The 18,997-nt window shown below is 45.2% G+C and overlaps 1 protein-coding gene across 3 annotated transcripts in view; it reads right to left on the reverse strand.

Annotated features, from left to right (window-relative positions):
* Positions 1 to 18,997, reverse strand: part of LOC138580024 (unconventional myosin-Ie-like) — a 483,826-nt gene that overhangs the window by 45,414 nt on the left and 419,415 nt on the right. For 2 of the 3 annotated variants that reach the window (XM_069650257.1, XM_069650260.1), the window contains 3 exons: positions 17,690 to 17,847; positions 15,654 to 15,734; positions 14,366 to 14,561 (listed from right to left, as the gene is read on the reverse strand). In XM_069650257.1, coding sequence (XP_069506358.1) covers positions 14,366 to 14,561; positions 15,654 to 15,734; positions 17,690 to 17,847 — 435 coding nt within the window. The remainder of the gene's footprint in view (positions 1 to 14,365; positions 14,562 to 15,653; positions 15,735 to 17,689; positions 17,848 to 18,997) is intronic. The other variant, XM_069650259.1, reaches the window with a different exon arrangement.

An 18,997-nucleotide genomic window follows, 5' to 3' on the forward strand; every position in this document is an offset into this window, starting at 1 on the left:
CGGCACCTCCAGATACGACCATCTGTACCACCAGATCTCATCCGACCCCTATATATCATTTCTCTGGACCAGGCTACCGATCGAGGAGAGCATACCCTGGTTTGGATGTCAGTCGCGGCTTCTGGAGAAGGTGAGAGGGCCAGTGAGGTCATGTTCATTATAAGCATTGCCTTTTGACTCGTAGAGTTGGATTTTCTCTCCTCATCAAAGGTACAAATGACTGCACATGGAACCTTCCATTTATATTTGATATTTCTCTCCCTCAGCCAGGTTGTAAAGTCCTGTAGACCCCTTTGTTTAGACAGTCTTGATGGGCGAGGTCTTGCAAAAACATTATCTGCGAGTGCTTAAAGACCATCTCCTTGGTTGTTCTGGAAGCCGCCATAATGCTCTTTCATTTGTTAAGTGTGGACCCTGGCTAGGGCGTCTGGCAGAAAATTATTTCAAACTTGCATGGATGAATATACTCTGTCCCCAATTTAGTTCAATAGCATTGCTCTCTGAATCATTGAGAAGAATTGATCTAAATAGATATTTGAACTCATGGATTTGTAAGGGGTCTCCTTGCAGGTGTACATTCTTCCTCCTCGATCTATTTTCGAAGTCCTCTTGTTTCTGGAGAAACAAAGCCTTGGGTTTCCAATTCGTCCACCTTATTGGTCAATTGAGAGAGTTCATACGTATAATCAAGTTTGGTGTTTTCCAAATCCTCAGTATGGGATGCAGACAGCTTTTGTGCGATTTCAGCAACGGAGCTCTGAATCTCCTTTTTTTATCTCGAACAATAGTAGCAGGTCGTCGAATTTCGTAGTGGGAGCTGGCATGTACTGATCTTTTTCAGGGGTAGAGTGAACTTGGACCTCCGCAGAGAGTTCCTAGTTTGTCATGCCCTTGTAATAAGGTCAGCACGTCATCACTTTTCCTGCTTTTTCGTGTTTTTGAGGCCATCTTCACGGACAATATCAAAGCCTTACACAGGAATTAGGAAGGGCCTCAGGTTTACACCAGTCAACCCAGATGAGTAACATCAGATAGAAGAATTAGAGGATAACTATATTTCCCTCGCATTACTTATGCAATCAGAGTGTCATTGGATGATCATCAAATTCACAGTGAAGGGAGCATTATGCCGCAGTCTCCAAGATTCCCATAGAAATAGAGAGTATGAAGGGAGGGGGCTGCTCTCTGGTAAAAATCTGTGGAGGGGAGCGATTATTCGCTTTCACTCTTCAACAAATCTGGATCAAAAAGAATGACTCCCACATGCCTAATGTCTGGGTGAAGTCAGTCAAGCCAACTGAGTCGCAGACAAAGGACTGAGTGGAGCAGCTGCATGGGAAAATCTCACCTTAAATAGAATCGTTGCTCCATCCCCACAGTGTCATGTTCCTTCTTTCCCCCAGGTCCGTGACTGTCTCCTCCTGGCTGGGGAGCAACACTGATTGACCTGTGGACAGGCAGGTTGCAGGAAGAGGTATCAGCAGAACACAAACTTCATGTAACTGATGGTGGTATTCACAGCACTTCAAGTGTTTCTACCGGTTTTGAAGGATTCCTGGTTACTTATGATAAACAATGTAATCACCATGTTCTATATGGAGAAGCAGAGTAGCACCAAGTCAGTAAGGCTGTGTGCTCTAGCAGTTCATTTTTTCAAGTGGTACTTTCAGGATGAGAATGACATTGGTTTACAGGTGGTACAATGAAGAATGGGACCCCACTGAATAGGATGTCTCATTCCAATCACAAGTGGGAAATGTCCTTGACAAGGTGTTCACCATGCTGAGGGAACCCTGGGTTTATCTCTTTGCTGCAGAAATAAACAGCAAGTGCCAGTGTTATGCACTCTGGAAGATGAAGGGGTAGCAGTCTCTGGGGGGAATTGTCCTGTAGATTTCTTGGGACAACATGTTCACGTATGCATTTCATCATCTACCTCTGATTCAGAAGTTCCGATCCCCAGGAATTGTGAGATTTTCCAGTTGGCAGCCCAATGGGCTGAAGAGGGACTGGTTTTCAGACCTGCTGCTTATGGCACATGGGCCATCTCTCCTCCTCCCCTCCCAACCCCCATTCACCAACAAGATGGTAGAGGGCTACAACCCTCCCCACAATTGCTTTCTTCGGTTGTCTTGTGACTGAAAATCTAACCTTTGGGAGCTTGAGCCTCTCAGAGAATAGCTTGTGCGTGATGGTGGCTGCCAGAAAAGATTCCACTCAGTCACAATATAGGGATATGATCTGATGTGGCATTTATAACGCGCCTATACACATGTGTTTCTAGGCACGGAAAGACACGGAGGGGGAAACAAAGGGAGGACATAATGATCTTACTAGGCCTTGTGTCAGTCAGATCACGCAAATGCGCGGAAGATGGAAGGGGAGAAGTGCCAGGGGAAGAGGAAGGAGGAAGTGCAGTTAACTCACATGCAACCAGCACGTGGCTCATAAGTGCAGAGAGAAGTGACTGTAGGGTTGCAGATACAGACCCGTACGTGCTGGGGAGCCCAGAGGCAGTGGGAGGGAAACTTAACATGCAGGAGCCTGGGCCAGAGTTCAGAGGGTGACCAGTGCGCGGAGCAGTCAGGTGCATCAGCAGAGGAGATGAAGAGAGAAAGTGGAAGCGAAAAGGAAGGTCTTGAGATGCTACCAGAACCGGAGGGGGGTCTGCTGAAGTTTGAGAGAGGCAGGGAGGCTGTTCCAGAGGGAGGCCCCTGCCGAGGAGATAGATCTGCCCCCAACTCTCTGCTAGCCCTCAGAGGGTTGGTGGTGGATGAGCAGAGAGCTCGAGAGTGAAGATTCTTTGGATGAGAAAGTTGGAGGTAGAGCGGTCTCAGGCCCCAGAAAGCCTTGTGGACGATGGAGAGGGTCTTGAACTTGATCCTTGCAGCCTCAGGGAGCCAGCGAAGAGATTTCATAGCTGGAGCGATACGATCCCTGGGCTTGAGGCCAAGGACAAGTCTTGCAGTCCTGTTCTGGATAAGTTGTAAAGGTCAAATAATAGAGGCAGGAAGATTTAGAAAGAGGCTGTTGCAATAGTTCAGCCTAGAGAGGACCAGAGCTCTGGAGACAGTGAGCTTCCGGGGAAAGTGAGAAAAGAAAGAATACCTCTGAGGAGGTGCAGCTGATAGTTTGACTTCATAGAGACGTCAGATGTGAGGAGAGAAGGAGAGGGTGGAGTCGAAGATGACACCAAGGTTCTTAGCCTAATAAGAAGGAGCAGGAAGAGGGCCCAGAGTGGGCGGCCAGAGAGAGAGAGAGGAAAGGAAGGAGCAGGTGTCCCAATGAGGAGGATCTCAGTCTTACCAGCACTAAGGCAGAGATCATTGGCGGCACACCATTCCTGAATTGCAGCCAGTCTGGTATGAGAGAAGCAGAGGTGGCTGAGGGGAGCCTGAAAGAGAGATGAGTGTCATACGCATAACATTGGAGCAGAAACTAGCGATGCAGCAGGGAAGAGGTGCCAGGTCGTGCTTAAAGAGCCAGGGAGAGAGGTTAGATCCCCGGGGAACACCACAAGTAGAGAGAGAGAGAGATAGAGACAGATAGAGACAGATAGAGAGAGACAGAGAGAGACAGAGAGGAGAGGAAAGACCCCAGTTGGACCTGAGAGGGTCAGTCGGTGAGAAAGGAGGTCAACCAAACCAGGGCCTGGGCAGTAATACCAAAGCAGGATGGCATGGTTGACCATGTCAAAAGCAGAGGATAGATAGATCGAGGAGAATGAGGACAGAAGGGAGATTAGAGTCAAGATTGGAGAGCAAGTTGTCACAGGTGTTCAGGAGAGCAGTTTCTGTGCTTCTGGCAGATCTGAAGCCAGATTGGTGGTCATGGAAGCAACAGTATGTAGATTTAGTTAGGAGATGGCCAGGTTTTCAAAGAGTTTGGCCAGGAAAGAAGGGAAGGGGATCAGGCGATAGTTAGCCAGAGAGAACCGATCAGATTATTTACACCATCACCGGTGTCCGTAAACCAGGACATAAAATTGGCAGGGAGGCGGAGCGGACTGCCGCATGCACTCCCTTAGACGGAACTAGCGTTGACAATGCCCATTGTTTATGTGCTGCGCACATCGTCAATGGACACCTGGGCGAGCCCCGAAAAACCCGCCCGAGTCGACCATCAGCCAAGCTCATCAAGGTGCAGTGGAGCAGCAAATTACTGCCAGTATGTGCCGTGCCTCACTGCGGCTGGCGGGTGGGGAAAGGCCCACTGAAGCCATATAGAAACATGGTCCTGCCTGCACACCTGGTGCTCTGCCAGAGTGGGGAAGGCCAGTTTAGGCAGCAGCAGCAAAACAAAAAAAAAGAATGAAGCTTCTGCCAGCATGCACAATATATCTGCTAGATAGGAAGCAGGCAGTAGGCACACTCCTCCAGAAAAGGTATTTTTCTAAAAACATTTCCTGATCCGAGTGAAGAACAAGTAAGGTGATGGCAGCTCACATGGAAGGCCAATCGACCACAGCACTGCTACTGAAGTCATGGCGGATGAGGACACTTCCTCTGCCACGCACACAATGTTTTCCCCAACGCAGGCCAGCCGTTCTCACATGACAATATTATGTATATCTGGATGCAATGGGTTTGCGTGATGACAGACACATGAGAGGTATTATAATGCTTCCTGTGGGTCCAATGGTGTGAGATGGCATTTATAAAATTCCGAAGTTGCTACAAACACATTTGTAGGGCTGATTGACTGCATAGACATCTATTTTGCCCCACACAGGAACATAAGATTATAAAAGAGGTTTTGTTCACGCCACCATTCATGACGAAGGAGAAACACTGAGTACTTTAAGAGTATCAAATATTGTGATTTTGATAATTACGCAAACTTAGAAGTGTGAAGGCATCATGAAGTACGACAGACAAAAGACTTCAAGTTTGAACAAAAGGTATTTATTTACCTGAAATGTCAGGATGGTTGAAGGCCTTACCTGCCCTATGCTAAGGTGGGTTTTCCCTACCTGAACAAAACTACGTAAAGTCTGTGTCCAACAGTTCAATTTAAAAGTCTGTCCGTGTCCAAAACCTATTTGTGCCCTCACAACTATAATAAACCAACGTGTAGGAATGCCAAACTCAACAGAAACAGTGTTCAACTCAAAGTTCTGAGCTTATTCCAGCTCACAGCTGTATTTCAGCGACCCTTGCCCAAGCATAAGAAAGTTCCATGAAAGAAAAGTCTCAAAGGTTACCTTCTCCATTTCAAAGCAATATAGTTCATGACCAATCCTTGGGGCTCCTTTCATCAAGATTTAAGTTGCACAATCCAAAACAAAAAGGGTCTCGGGATTCAGTTCAAGACAACAAGTACAGTTGCTCAAGTCTCGGGATTCGCTTCCCCAAGACTTCACTCGCTTGAGTCTTTTTTAAACGTGTTGCAGTGGTTTTGTTGTGCTTGTTTCGTGGTGTCCTTGGCTTTCATCATCATTCAGGATCCTCTGGTCTAGGTGCAGTTGTAAGACCACACAGTCCACCCATCACAGGTCACGCAACCAGGATCCCTGGACTCTAGTTGGGCTTGTTTCGGGGTGTCCTTAGCTTTCACCATTCAGGGTCCTCTGGTCTAGGTGCAGTTTTCAGACCACACGGCCAACCCATAACAGGTCGTGCAAGCAGGGTCCCTGGATTTCTCAGGCCCACACGCAAGTTCCTTGGCACTGGCTCCTGTGCACCAAGTTACTTTCCCTTGACTCTTCTGTACTGGCCTCCTGGCTTTAGGATGCCATCTGATATTCCTTTGGCTTCCCGTTGGTTGTCTCGGGGCCCTGCCACCATGCATCACACACCCTTTGCCAAGTTGTTGCCTTACCACATTGAATTCACTCATTGAAGTCCATTGTTCACGTTTTCTTTAGCCTTTGGTGTAGTCAAACTGTAAGGTGAGACGTAACTTGTTATGTAACATAGGTTTACTATGATTTGAGTTTCAGTTCAGAGTTTAAAAAGCGTTCCTATGTTGCTTAATTAAAATCGAGTTTTACTGCACACTCGCGTTGTCTCAAAGTTAAAGCAGCTTTAAGTTTGCTATTCAATGTGCTCAGTTATTTCAAAGGGAAGTTTCCATATAATGCGGTGTTCAATATGCATTGGTTTTATTTCAGTGTAAAAGGTTCATGTAGGTCCGTATTCAGTAGACCTGGGTTTCATTGCAATGTTAAAGTGTTCATATGGTTCGGTATTCAGTATATAAATGACGAATACAATACAATATAATATGAGGCCAAGAGATATTTGTCTCCAGTTATATGGACTGACTGTGCTAGACTCGTAACCAAAGCACTAATAGCACTTATGTACCAATGTAATGGCTGAGCTTGATCATTACTCCGTCCAGATCTGCACTATGCTATGACTCCAGGGCACGCCCATCTTTGCAAAACTTCATACTGAGGGACTAATAGCACTTACATCTTTGCTAATCCTACCCATCAGGGTTTGCATCTAGCAAAACTACTGATCAAGGGCCTTTCCAGCACCTATATATTGAAAAGATAGGATTTGGGCCAGATCTGGCTGTCATCATCCAACAGACAACGCTAATAAGCAATTGCAGACACAACAAGACACAGGGAGGACCTAGCCGAATAGAGATACTATCCCCTCAACAGGCACTGGAAGCTCATCAGGAACAGGGCCCCCCTCAAATCCACATAAACACAACAGTATGCCAACTCTTCCCTCTGAACCAACAAACAATAGAATCCAGCTATACCCCACGAAAACCAGCCTAGCTGCCCACATAATCCCACCCACAAACTCTGCCACCAGAATGCAGCTTCCCAAGTCCAACTGGCCTTGCTGCACACATTCTACTGATCTCACACAACCACTACACCATGCCTATCACTAGAATGCAGCTAAACCCCACTTAATCTGCCCTGGCTGCACACAGAGTTCAACCAAGCACTTTACTACACTACTCTCCCCACTGACCTGGACCACAGTCCCCGAGGGTGTTCAACCCACGGCGCTTTGGAATCATACCAATGGTAAAAGGTGCTATACAAATGCCCCATAACATAACATATGGATTGGCACATTCCTGCGGTCCGTCTCGGAGCTCCCCGGTGTCAGTGTGTCCCTTTGACACTCAACAGCGGTCTGCTCCTTCTCCCTGCGGCTTCTGCTGCTATGTCCGCTCCTGAGGCGGGGAACATCGCCAATATGAACCCTGCTACCCTTTTAGTTTTGGTGTCCAGTCCCATCACGGCTGCTCCCATGAACAGCGGGTCCCCTGCTGGTCTCTGCCATGCTGGCCTCAATAATGCTTCTTCATGGTTCTCTTTGTGGGTTCTCTTGCAGTATCTCTCTCTCTCTCTCTCCTATGCCTCTCGCCTTTGTGCCTGGTCAATTGGATCTGCCTGACCATAGTTAGGCAGACATGCCTGACCTTTCCAGTATTCGGTATGTAGCTTCCTCGTCCCACTACCTAAGTGGTGAAGAGGGGTAATCTTCATCACTCTTAGTTGCCTCTTCTGTGTCTCAGTACTGTCAGGAGTTGTGTGCAATAGGGAGGGGAACTGGCTTGTAACAGCCTATAAAAGATGGGGTACAGTTAGGTTGACCGTCACTAGGAAAAGGGTGATACCAGGTCTCGCTCAAGGGCATCCCACTCCGAATCCTCAAGGACCCTCCACCCAGGTGAGCCTCCCTCGCTTCTCCACCCAAACGGTCAGGATCCAAAAGTGATGTCCTTTCCCTGGCAACCTGCGCAGAGGATCCAAGGGGAGTAGGAGTGAGAATACCCTCAGGTTTCTCACAGAATCCCTTCGTTCACAGATAATTGCAGGCTGCGAGTCCTCTGCATTCTGACAAATAAATATTGCAGAAATCAAGATCACTAGAGGAAATCTTGATGCTAGCATGCACGCCAATGTCCATCGACCTGCAAGCGGATGCTATGGATAAGATAACGCTATTGCAGTCAAAGCTGGCGTGTGCCAAGTAAACTTATCACAAAAACAAGAGAATGTTCACAAACTAATGTGCTACAGATGCAGATATGGCCGGCAATAGGAAATGTTTGTGATGCATGTGGTAGGGAGAACCATTTCCAGTCGGTGTGCAGTAACTACAAGTATGGACATTGCATAAGTGACACGAGAGGATCAATGTGAAATTCAATGCCACCCCAACAAGAGAGAAGAATATCGGCCAAAGAAAGACAAAGGAGGTCACCTGAACAAAGACACTCCTCCCTGTAGAGAGACCGGAAACCTACAGACAGACGCCAGAGGTCCCCTGTACGACAGAAGCACCAATCAGAAGAGCCCAGAAGGCAATCAATGCATCATAAAACACGATATCTTGAGCTGCACCACGGCATAGAGAGGATTGACACTTCATCCAGTGGAGATAGGAAAAGAGGATATGTGATATGGAAGTCTGATGGCGACTGAGCATAGTCCTACATTATTACTACAAGTAAATGGCAGTTTTCCTGAGTTTTTAATTGACAAAGGCGCAACAGTAAATGCAATGAATGAAGAGACCTATACAAGGTTGAAACATACCCATAGGCTTAGAATGGCTGAGATTGACATATCTGTATGGCTCAAAAACGGCACATTCTTGTAAAGGGATGTTTCAATTACACGCCCCTATAAGGACAAAACTGCACAATTAATAATTAATGACATCAAAGGGGACATGCATCCTCACTTTCAAGTGAGCAATGCAGATGGGCCTACTCCACATTCTGTATCGCACCATGCCAGCATATGCATCAAGTGCAAACCTCTTCATAATGAAACTATACCCATATCATTCCAATAAATAAAACCACCAAAGCTACAGCACAAAATTACAGAGGCATCCCTCTCAATATGCAATCACAGGTGGATGATGAAATCAAGTCATTACTGGAACGGGATATAATCCAACATGGGAAAGGACCAGTGCCATGGGTGTCCCCAATAGTGGCAGTACCCAAGGAGGCAGCAGGTGGATGCATTTGTTTATGCATTGACATGCACACCTAAAACCAGGCAATCGAGAGAGAAAGGCACTTCATCAGCAAGAAAGATCAACATGATGCACTTATTGAATGGAGCCACAGTGTTCTCGAAGCTATATTTAAATAAAGGGCATCATCAACTAGAGTTACATCCAGATTCCTTATGCATAACAACTTTCACGTTGCATCTTGGTTTGTTTAGGCACAAAAGACTCCGTTTTGGAGTTTCATCACCAGACAAATAGTCCAAAATGAAATTCATACTGTTGGAGAAATACCTTCCTGCCCCTAATACCAAGAGGGGGTTCCCTGCTTCAAAATAATATTCTATGGGGTCTGTCAGGATAGTCCAAAAGAAACAAGTCCACTGTTGTGTAAAAATTCCCATTTATGTCAAAGACCCTCACATTAAGAACATAAACTAATGTGAAGAGGGGATCTTCTTTAGTCCCAAATTACTGTTTCAACTTGCAAAACAAAGTTCCAAAATGGTGCAAGAAATAAACTCCAAAAGGAACAACCTTACTCCCAGGTCGTTGTGCCCTCTGAATGTCCAATGAGGGTCTTCTCCTCTTGTAGTGTTCCAAAAGTATCCTTGATATTGTCTACACAAATAGCTAGGGAGGAGGCTTCCCTTCCCCGAACTTGCCCCAGGCCTTCTGGGGCTTGGGGCCTCAGTACCTTCAACTCTCTCTTCCTAAATATCTCCCCTCGAGCTGTTCGCTCATCCTCCTCCAACTCCCTCAGGGTCAGTTGCTTCTCTAAGCAACGAGTTGGTGGGAGATCTCTTTCCTCAGCTGGGGCCTCCCTCTGGAACAGCCTCCCTGAAACTTGAGGATAATCATCTCTGGTTCCGGAAGCACCTCAAAACCTTTCTCTTTGCTTCTGCTTTTTCTCCTCCTCTCCCCTGCTGACTTCCTGGCTGAAACTGCACGGGTTACCTGCCCACCCTCTGAACTCGGTGCCCAGGTCCCCTCCCCTGCCAGTCGCACACCTGCACTGCCTTCCTGGCAACCCCCGCACTTAGGGACTGTTTTCTGTATCCCTACAGTCCCACTACCAGCACTTGACACCTGATGCCTGCACTTGCCACCTGCTGGCCTTACTTTTACTTATTGTTATTTATTCTATTTTTCCCCATGTACTGCATTGTCCCCTCCCCCTTGAGTGAGTATGAAGATTGCTTTGGCTCTCTTATGTGGGTGCAAATCAGAGACTCACCTTTTCTTTAAATGTGATCTTGCCGGACTACTACTACTACGACGACTTCTTTGTGGGTCAACGCCAACCTGCTTTACTATCCTGCCAAGTACTGTGACCATGAGGATTTGTGTGGAGGCCTTGATTAAGTATATGGGTGCGGGTCCCAGTTTCGCTTTCGTGATCTACCCTTCCCCTAGCCATCCCACCAACTGTCCCGGTCTTCCTGATCTCTCGGGAGAGCTTACTGGTGCTTTTCAGTTGCTTGCAGGTGCTTCCGGCTTTCGCGTCCTCTGAGCTGCGCGTTTTAGCTTCCCCATGTGCTCCAGGCTTCCCGACTGGATGGGAGCTCATACTTCTGCCTCTCCCAGATATTCATCTGCGACAGAGCTTCTAGGCACTCCTTCACCAGCGGTTAAGTGTTGTTTTTGTTGGTGCAGCCTTTGGGCAACTGTTGGTGAGTTTCCTTAGTGATTATAATGCATTTTATTATGGGGCTGCGCAATTTGAATACTTAGTTATTGAGGCTGCCCAATAATGATACAAAAATTAAACAATATTTGGGTATCCTTGGTTGTGCGCTCCAATCTTTATTTGTTAACACAGTTATGATTTGACACTATGATGATTTTCTCAATCTATATAGCACTTTTTGCAAATTGCATATATTACATTCATATATTCAATTGATTATTTATCTCATCGCAAAATCTACTGCTTTTGCATGGAGTTTAATTCAAAACTCCAGATAGTATCCTGAATGGTGTTGGGTTATTCCTTTTGTGTACGTGCCTTTTATTTATCGTCCCTCAACACGTGTTTCCCCATTCATTTTTAATGGTTCTTCAGGAGGGGTTTTAAAGTTGTTACCTAATTGTAACAAGAGACATAAAATAATAATGTTGGACTACTCCACTTAAGAATTTTTTGGGGATTTATACTGATTTGTACAACACTCTCACTCTTATTGACATACTAATTCTTACAATGAAACTCACTTGTTTGCTCCATATTCTGTGTATGCAAGGAGCTTTTGGTTTGCGACTTGTGATATTTGTTTTATTCTGATTATTCTTCAAATTCATACCTAGTGTAAAATGAAAAGGATTTTGTATATACTGTGAATCTAATCTGTCTATTCAATTCCACTTTCTAATAACATTGAAGTATATTCATTAAAGCTTACCCTTCTGCGCTGTAAATGTTTTCACTTCCATTCAATGTTGATTGCGTCGGCATGATAACCGATCGTGAATACAAAGATGGCTGCTTATATACGTAACGCGATGACGCTGACGATTTAATCACGTTTGTGGCCATCTTGAATTGGGTTTAGTTTCTAATTCAATGGTGAATTTGCTCACTCTCATCTCATTCAATGTCTGTATTATTATATTTGTATTGCCCAGTATTTAATAACACATGTTTCAAAAAGGAATTATTTCATTGCTGCTCGGTTGTACAAATCCTTTTGAAAGATTGCTATTTATGGTTAGAGTTATGATGAATAAAGTTGATGAAGTGCACAACGAAAAAATATAACATCACCACTCAAATAAACACAATATACATATGATATTTACAATTCATGAATCCCCTTTTGTCTCAATTAATGTTGTTGTTGATGTCACTTGCTTTTCTACAGAAAGTGCCCCATTCCTGTGTCAAAACGTAATCCTTTTCTGGAGTATGTTCTGGGTAATGTCGGTGTCCTGTCTCTTCTACAGTTACCAGCATTAAAATCTCCCGCTTCCTCCTGGAAGGGCCTCTCTCCTTTCCCAGTCCTCCTTCACTTTTTATGACATGAATGGTATTAGCTGTTCTATGGCATCTAGTCTGCGCACCTTGGTTCTGCAGAACCTGCCACATAGATCTTTTGCTCTTCCTCGTCTCAGTATTTCAGGGGAAGGGACATTGTCAACTCTGCAGACATACATGGAAGTATGTGGGTTTATGTCTGCAGCTGGGTAATGGGGGAGGGTGTTTAGTGTGTGGGGGAATTATACTGTGCATCTCCCAATGTGTCATCTCTTGTCCAATAGGGGGTTACCCTCCCCATGAGATACACCCACCGAGTACCAACCAGAGGGGGACTATCGGGTAGCATTTTCACCTCCATGGCATCATGGGAAAGGGCTTCCCCCATAGAAGCAGTGACATCCTGGGATTCTCCACAACATATATTCTCTAACAATGGACTCCAGTCTGATCCAGAGAAGGTTCAAGCCTGCATCTCAACACCAATCCCTACTACCTCTTCTGCAGTACGTTCGTTTTTGGGGATGGCCAGTTACTGTACCAAATATATCCAGGATTTTGCTTCCATTAGCACACCGTTGAGACTTCTCACAGTAACCGAAAGTGAATTTCAGTGGTCGCCAGACTGTGAAGAGGCTCTTCGTGCCATTAAGCAACGCATATCATCTGCTGTCTCCATGACGTATTATGATCCGGACCTTGAAACTGAACTCGCTGTTGATGCCAGGCCGGTGGGCCTACAGACTATACTGGCACAATTCAAACCTGGGTATTCATCTCCACGCCACATCGTATCGTATGCCAGCCATAGTTTGACATCAACGGAGTGTGCATACTCACAGGTGGAGAAGGAAAGTCTGGTGATGGAGTGAGCGTGTGAACACTAGCATCTGGTTCTCTATGGAAAACGATTCACCATCATCACAGACCATCAGGCACCATTACAATCTATGGTAAACACACCGCCAAGATGCTGCTATGAATTGCACAATGGGGTTTAGGACTCCAGGAATATCCATTTGTCATTGGTCACAAGCCGGGCAAAGACAACAAATCCAGCAGATTTTCTGTCAAAACATCCCCTTCCAAACTCAGAGTTCACAGATGTCAAAGGCAGATCGGTATATTAACTACAACATTCACAATGCTCTCCTGAATGCCCATGCCATGTCCAACATTGTGGCTGAAGCCTGTGCCTGCTGGGCCTAGAGACCCAAGCTACTCCTCACTGATCAGGCCGAACATGGCCAAAATATGTTTGCGATGCTTGTGGTCTCGTGCAGAAGGGATGTGACCTAGCAGTTCGGCTGGACTGCCCCTTTTGGGTTTTGACCAAGCCTGATTTGCATATGGTCTTTCCCCTTCTGTAATGGCTTGGCAGGCGAAGAAACATGGTCTGGAGGGTTGCCCAGAGCAACGGCAGTGGTTAAGATTCAATCTAAACCTTCCAGCCATCGCCTCTGTTTTTGCTTCAACATTGTGGCGGAGGCATTCCAAGATGAAATATTGTCAAAGGTAAAACAACAACTCTCAGCCAGGTCAGAGTATGAACTAATAGAAGAGGAGCACAAAATATTACAGACATTTACACTTCTAAAGGATGAACTCTCCGTCCCTCCTCAAGGCCTACTTCATAAAGAAAAAATAGAATTGCGATTCCATCCTCATTAGGAGACAAGGCCATTAAGCTGACACATGCAGGCCAGAAAGGAATAGGGACTATCAAGAGATTGCTGAGACAGAAGGTGTTTATAACATGGATGCAAAGATAGAAATGTCGCTAAAGGGTCTAACATTTGTAAATCACGGACATTCCCGGAACCTCTAAAGAGGACAACGATGCCCACAAGAGTCAGTGAAGAGGTAGCAGTTGATCTTTTTGGACTGCTTTCAATTGGCAAATACGTGTTGGTGGCAATTGAGAGGTCACATTATCCTCAAGTACAACTGGTATCTTCCATGGGAGCTCAGTCGATAATTCCTGCTCTTGATAAAATGGTTGCAGATTACAGAATCACGAATATTGTACAGTCTGACAATGGGCATCCATTCAGTGGAGTTTATGTTATTTTCGAGTATTTAGGGTACCATAAGAAGATCACCTCTTTGTGGCCTCAGGATAATAGTACGGTGTAAAGGTTCATGGCCAACATCAAGTGAACACTTCATATGCAACATAATAAAAGGGTCATTTATACAGGCTGTTTGCAACCTACTGAGGGAAATGCTCCTCACAGTACCATTACTGTCTGGCCGTCTGAACTCCTGTTTGATCGAGAGGTCTGCACGAGAATACCTCACGTGTTATAAGAGCAGATGGCTGGGGTAGTGACCAAAAGAGCACAACAAGTCTACAAAGCGAATACATTGAAGAAGAAATACTATTTTGTTCATTTTTTGATTTGGGGGAGGAGGGAGTAGCAACTCATGCCATACTCACCCTGCTACACCCTGGTCTGGCACACTCATGAAGTCCATGTTGGAATGGGTAGGAGGAGCCCTTGCTTTGGGAGTGTTCGCCTGACGGGGCAGGGATGGCTGGTCCATACTGCTTTGCCTTTTTATTAAAGACAGCCTCTGTCCTGTCTGCAACTTGGTGTTTGGCCTAGAACCAGGTCCATTTCGCCGCGTACCTGCTGTTGGAGAAAGAAGGCATAATCACTAGGAGTACAAAGAAACATGATTCCTTGTGCAGCAAACGTTGGCACACCAGACAAAATGTAAAGGATATACAAAACAAATGCCTTCAAGCTGCTAGAGTAATAGGGACATGTAAAACGTTTGCATGAGCTACGAACCCCTGAAGCGGACCCCATGAAAAAGAAATACTCCCACTATTGAAGTCTGAGGCCCATCAGCAAAATAACTGTTTCCGTTTCAGTAACCAAACCTTGAGAACTAGAACTTCCCCGCTCATGAGACACAAGTGTAGATAGAATGCCCCAACTGGGAACTTCCTGCAGACTGTCTCAATCACAAACCTATACACAGACTGCTTCAAGTAACAGTCCCATCAGCCACGCCTGAGATCTACCTGGAGATAATCTGTCACCATTACCTTTCACCTCAAACTTTCTGCGGAACAACCTCAGCTGCTTAGGTTCCTCAAGCAAAACCTGCAGACATTGTTCCCCATATATTAGACCATAGGATTCAACCACAAACAATCCACCACAGCTATCAGTCTCTGCAGCTCATCTGCGCAGAGTGACATGGTTCCAGTTAAGAGAGGGATGCACTCCTCCATTTTCCATCCTTATAGATACAAATGCTTTTCAGAGCCACCTGAAGATTCGTACCCCTTACACCAATTCAGTTAACAGTAGAAACCCCACTTTTAGACAGAATGCCACATAACCAGTCCTGTAGATGGACAGATGTCGGGTCCTGTTTTTCAATCCCCGAGCTCAGACTGCACTAGAACTGCTCCAACTACCAAGTGGCAACCGATCTGCCCACAGCCTGCCTAAGCCAAATACCCACTTAGAAATGGTCTAAAACAGCCTGAGAACCACCACAAGACTAACTGTCCCAACAACCATTGCATAACGCCCACAACCAGATGTCTACACTAGTCTAAGACCCATCTGTATACAGTGTGTCCAAGATAATTATCCACAAGCAAATAGTCTACAGCATGTAAAAGCTCAGAGTCCTAGCTGAATATCGTCTACCGCAGCCAGGTAACATGCCCTAGAGCCAGATGGTCCCAGCCATCAGCTACTTACACTCACCTGCAGGAGGATAACCGTGGTTCTGTGGTGCACGGTCCAGGTACTGGCTCTTCCTGTTATCTTTCCTTGTAGGCCCTAAAATGAAGACATTCAGGTTTAGTACTACATTTTGATAATTGTTGTGGCAGTGCGTTTCCTTGCTCCTCTTGCGCCCATTCTTCCCTAGTAACACATTCCGAAGATAATATACCTAACCTCTTACAGCCAGCTGGGATTGAAGGACACTATAAACCCATATATGCCAACCCAGTACCTGCAAAACCAACCACTTGCACTTCAAAACAAGTGTACCAAATTCTCTCCTATATAGAAACAATACATTTCATCCAACACCACACCGTGTTCCCCAATAAGTGGATGGAGCTGTACCCACAAGTTCCGCCCATGATTATTCCACATACCAAACACGGTGATCTGAAGTAATTCCATTTTAAGACTTTCAAAGAAACACATGATATCCCATTACGAGATTCCCATAAACCACTGAAATCTTGCATTCAGAATTTCCGACAAACCTTTGTGGTGAACTCTTCCATGCCATCAGTGAATCTAACGTCAATTATCCCATACATACTTGCAATTCCATCTCAAGAGGAGCTAAAAAATATGCAATTCTTTATTAAAACTCCCACACAACCTAAAATTCTGCCTCCAGATTTTCGCACACACCTTTACAACGCCATCTCAAAACCAGACACCTTTGCATTTCATTTAAAGGCTCTCCCATAAACTCTTGCAATTTGTGCCTCAAAACTTCACATACTTTGATGAGATTGTATTACAAGACTACCATGAAACCATACATCTCTTTCTTCAGTATGCCATAAACCATCTGATTCTATAAGTTAGCTTTAAAGCTCTCGTATATCCACAAAGGCAATTAAATCTCACCTCTCTTTTGCAATTCATTACTTTTCACAAACCTTTGGTAAACCTCCTGCAGTTGTTCCCAAAGACGCTATGAAACGTTTACGATTTCATTTGTGTGTGAGGTTTCTCAGGTTTTTAATGAGTAGGAAAGTTCTTCAGGAAAAACACGGTTAGATTTCTGAAAAACCTGCCTTATGTGATTCTATGAGGAATAATCAAATAATGTTATTGCCAATGGAATTTGGGTCTTTTTTTGTGGCTGCATTTACCCCTTTTTTGCCCTTTTACAGGAAAATGCAAAGTACAGACCTCAGAAGGCGGACTAGAGCCAACCCAGAGACTTCGCCCTGCTCAGCGGTCACCCAGGAAAAATGAACAGCTGGAGTCCCCTGGTATAGTTTTCGACTTCAGGCATTAGTCCCTTTGTAGTTTCTAACAGAAGGGCTTGTTTAGTCAAATTCTTGACAGCAACAAGTACATTGTCCAGTTTGTCAACAAAGCAACCCCAGGCATGTTTCTGTTTAACTGGGCCTAATTTTTGAGACCCACACCAATTGGCATGGTTACAGCCCGGCGTGGGTCCCAAGTGTGCGCGCCTTGGGTTGCAAATTACACCTCATTGATAGCAGCCAATGGGCCGATGCATGTCTGGGGTTTCTTTTGGTGTCATGCTGGAGGCATGGGATCACGTCAGACACGGACTTTGGGGAGGGATCAATACAAAACGTACATAAGTAGTATGACTTAACTAGTACAGCGGATTTAAGAACAATGGAACGAAAGATTACCCAGAACTATTGCCGCTATATGATGAACTACAACCTTTTCATCCATTTCGTAGTGTGGATTTGTTTACACCCTTATCTTCCCACTACAAAAGGTTCTGGAAATCCAGGCCTAATACATTGTATCCACTTCACGCTGGGTGACCACTACATTATAATATGGAAAGCTGGAAGGTTTCACTCTTCATACCTTTAGGGCTAATGTTACTGAGGCTCCTCAAGGCAGAGACCTCAGCCTGTGCCTATACGACATTGCTTACTGTAAGCTTGGCAGTAAGCACCTTTAACCATCCATGCCCGCTTGGCTTGGCTTGCTGTTTGGAAGTTATCCTGTTTTAAACCCCATCCAATTTGCACTAGCCCCACAGCACTTACGTGAATTTTTCGGCAGCCCGGGACCGATGGTCACGTTCAGCACCTTGCCATTGTTCTTTAGTAGGGTCACATCACCTTGCATCACTTGAAAGTGAATTTGTCGGGATCCTGCTGCTCCCCATGGAGCCCAGCCATCTTTCTTCACCTTAAAATCCAGTCTAGAATGCAATAAAGAGGCAGACGTGAGATTCCAGCGAGAACCATACATTCCACAGCCATACAGACTACTGCCCGCAGAGTAAGTAGGTAATTGAACCCTAGCGACTAAGCTCGAAGAAGCAACTAACAGCACGCAAAACCAAACACTTATTTTCCCCCTGTCTAGTGAACTTCTACTTATTGAAACTCTTGGGCAACATCTCCTCCATCGTTAACACAACATGCATTGCCCAACATGGTTGAGCACATGCACTGAATATATATCAGAACAGTGTAAAAATACAAAGCTCCCTCCAGTGCCTAACTTTTAAAAAGAATAAGTGCTGGGGCTCAAATATTTTCTAATACGCCCATGACACGTGATGGACATCTCCCTGCCAATTGATGACACCACCCATGGCTGCTCCCCATGCTGTCAACATATATGGGGTTAAAGCTCCAACTCCCACCGGTTTGTTGTGGTTGAAGCATGTACTCAGTCACGTCGTCAGATGTGCGAATTACAAATACCAATCAGCATACACATAAATGAACATACTGGTTGTATCTAGACATGAGACAAATGTTTGAGCGTGTCATTAAACAATCATCCTTTACATTTTGCTCTGATTATATAGGTGTTTATTATGTGACTGGCAGTTACAATAAAAAAGTTGCCAAAACACCACACCCTAATCAAACGGAGTCTGAGACAGTACGTGCCCAAGCTCAGAAATAAGTGTCAGGGCTGAGCCCTGGCAAACACCCCCACAAATTAAGCACTACCCCCTCCACCCCAGCAAGAGGTAGAGGTGATGCAGCAGATTATGCACAGCTTTTCAAAACAAAATGAGAATCTAGATTCCAGACTGAATACACAGCTGTCACAGTAAGCTCTTCGAAAACTGATCGAAGTCCATCTATGGAACTTCAAAAGTAATCAGAACAATTGTAGAATCGGATAGAGCCGAAGAATATCTTCACCAAATTCACTCACTGTCGCACACTGCTCGAGCACTAGACGGCGATCCATCGTTCCCCAGCCAAAAATGCTACCATCAGGACTACAACTCAGCTTTAAAAGGGAAACAAATATCCAATAAATGTAGGTAGCCCAAAGCTGAAACTACAATGCCAAAGTATTGGAAATACTACAATAGATTTTTTTAG

The sequence above is a fragment of the Ambystoma mexicanum genome, chromosome 1p, assembly GCF_040938575.1.
Source record: "Ambystoma mexicanum isolate Mex_15411 chromosome 1p, UKY_AmexF1_1, whole genome shotgun sequence".
NCBI lineage: Eukaryota > Metazoa > Chordata > Amphibia > Caudata > Ambystomatidae > Ambystoma > Ambystoma mexicanum.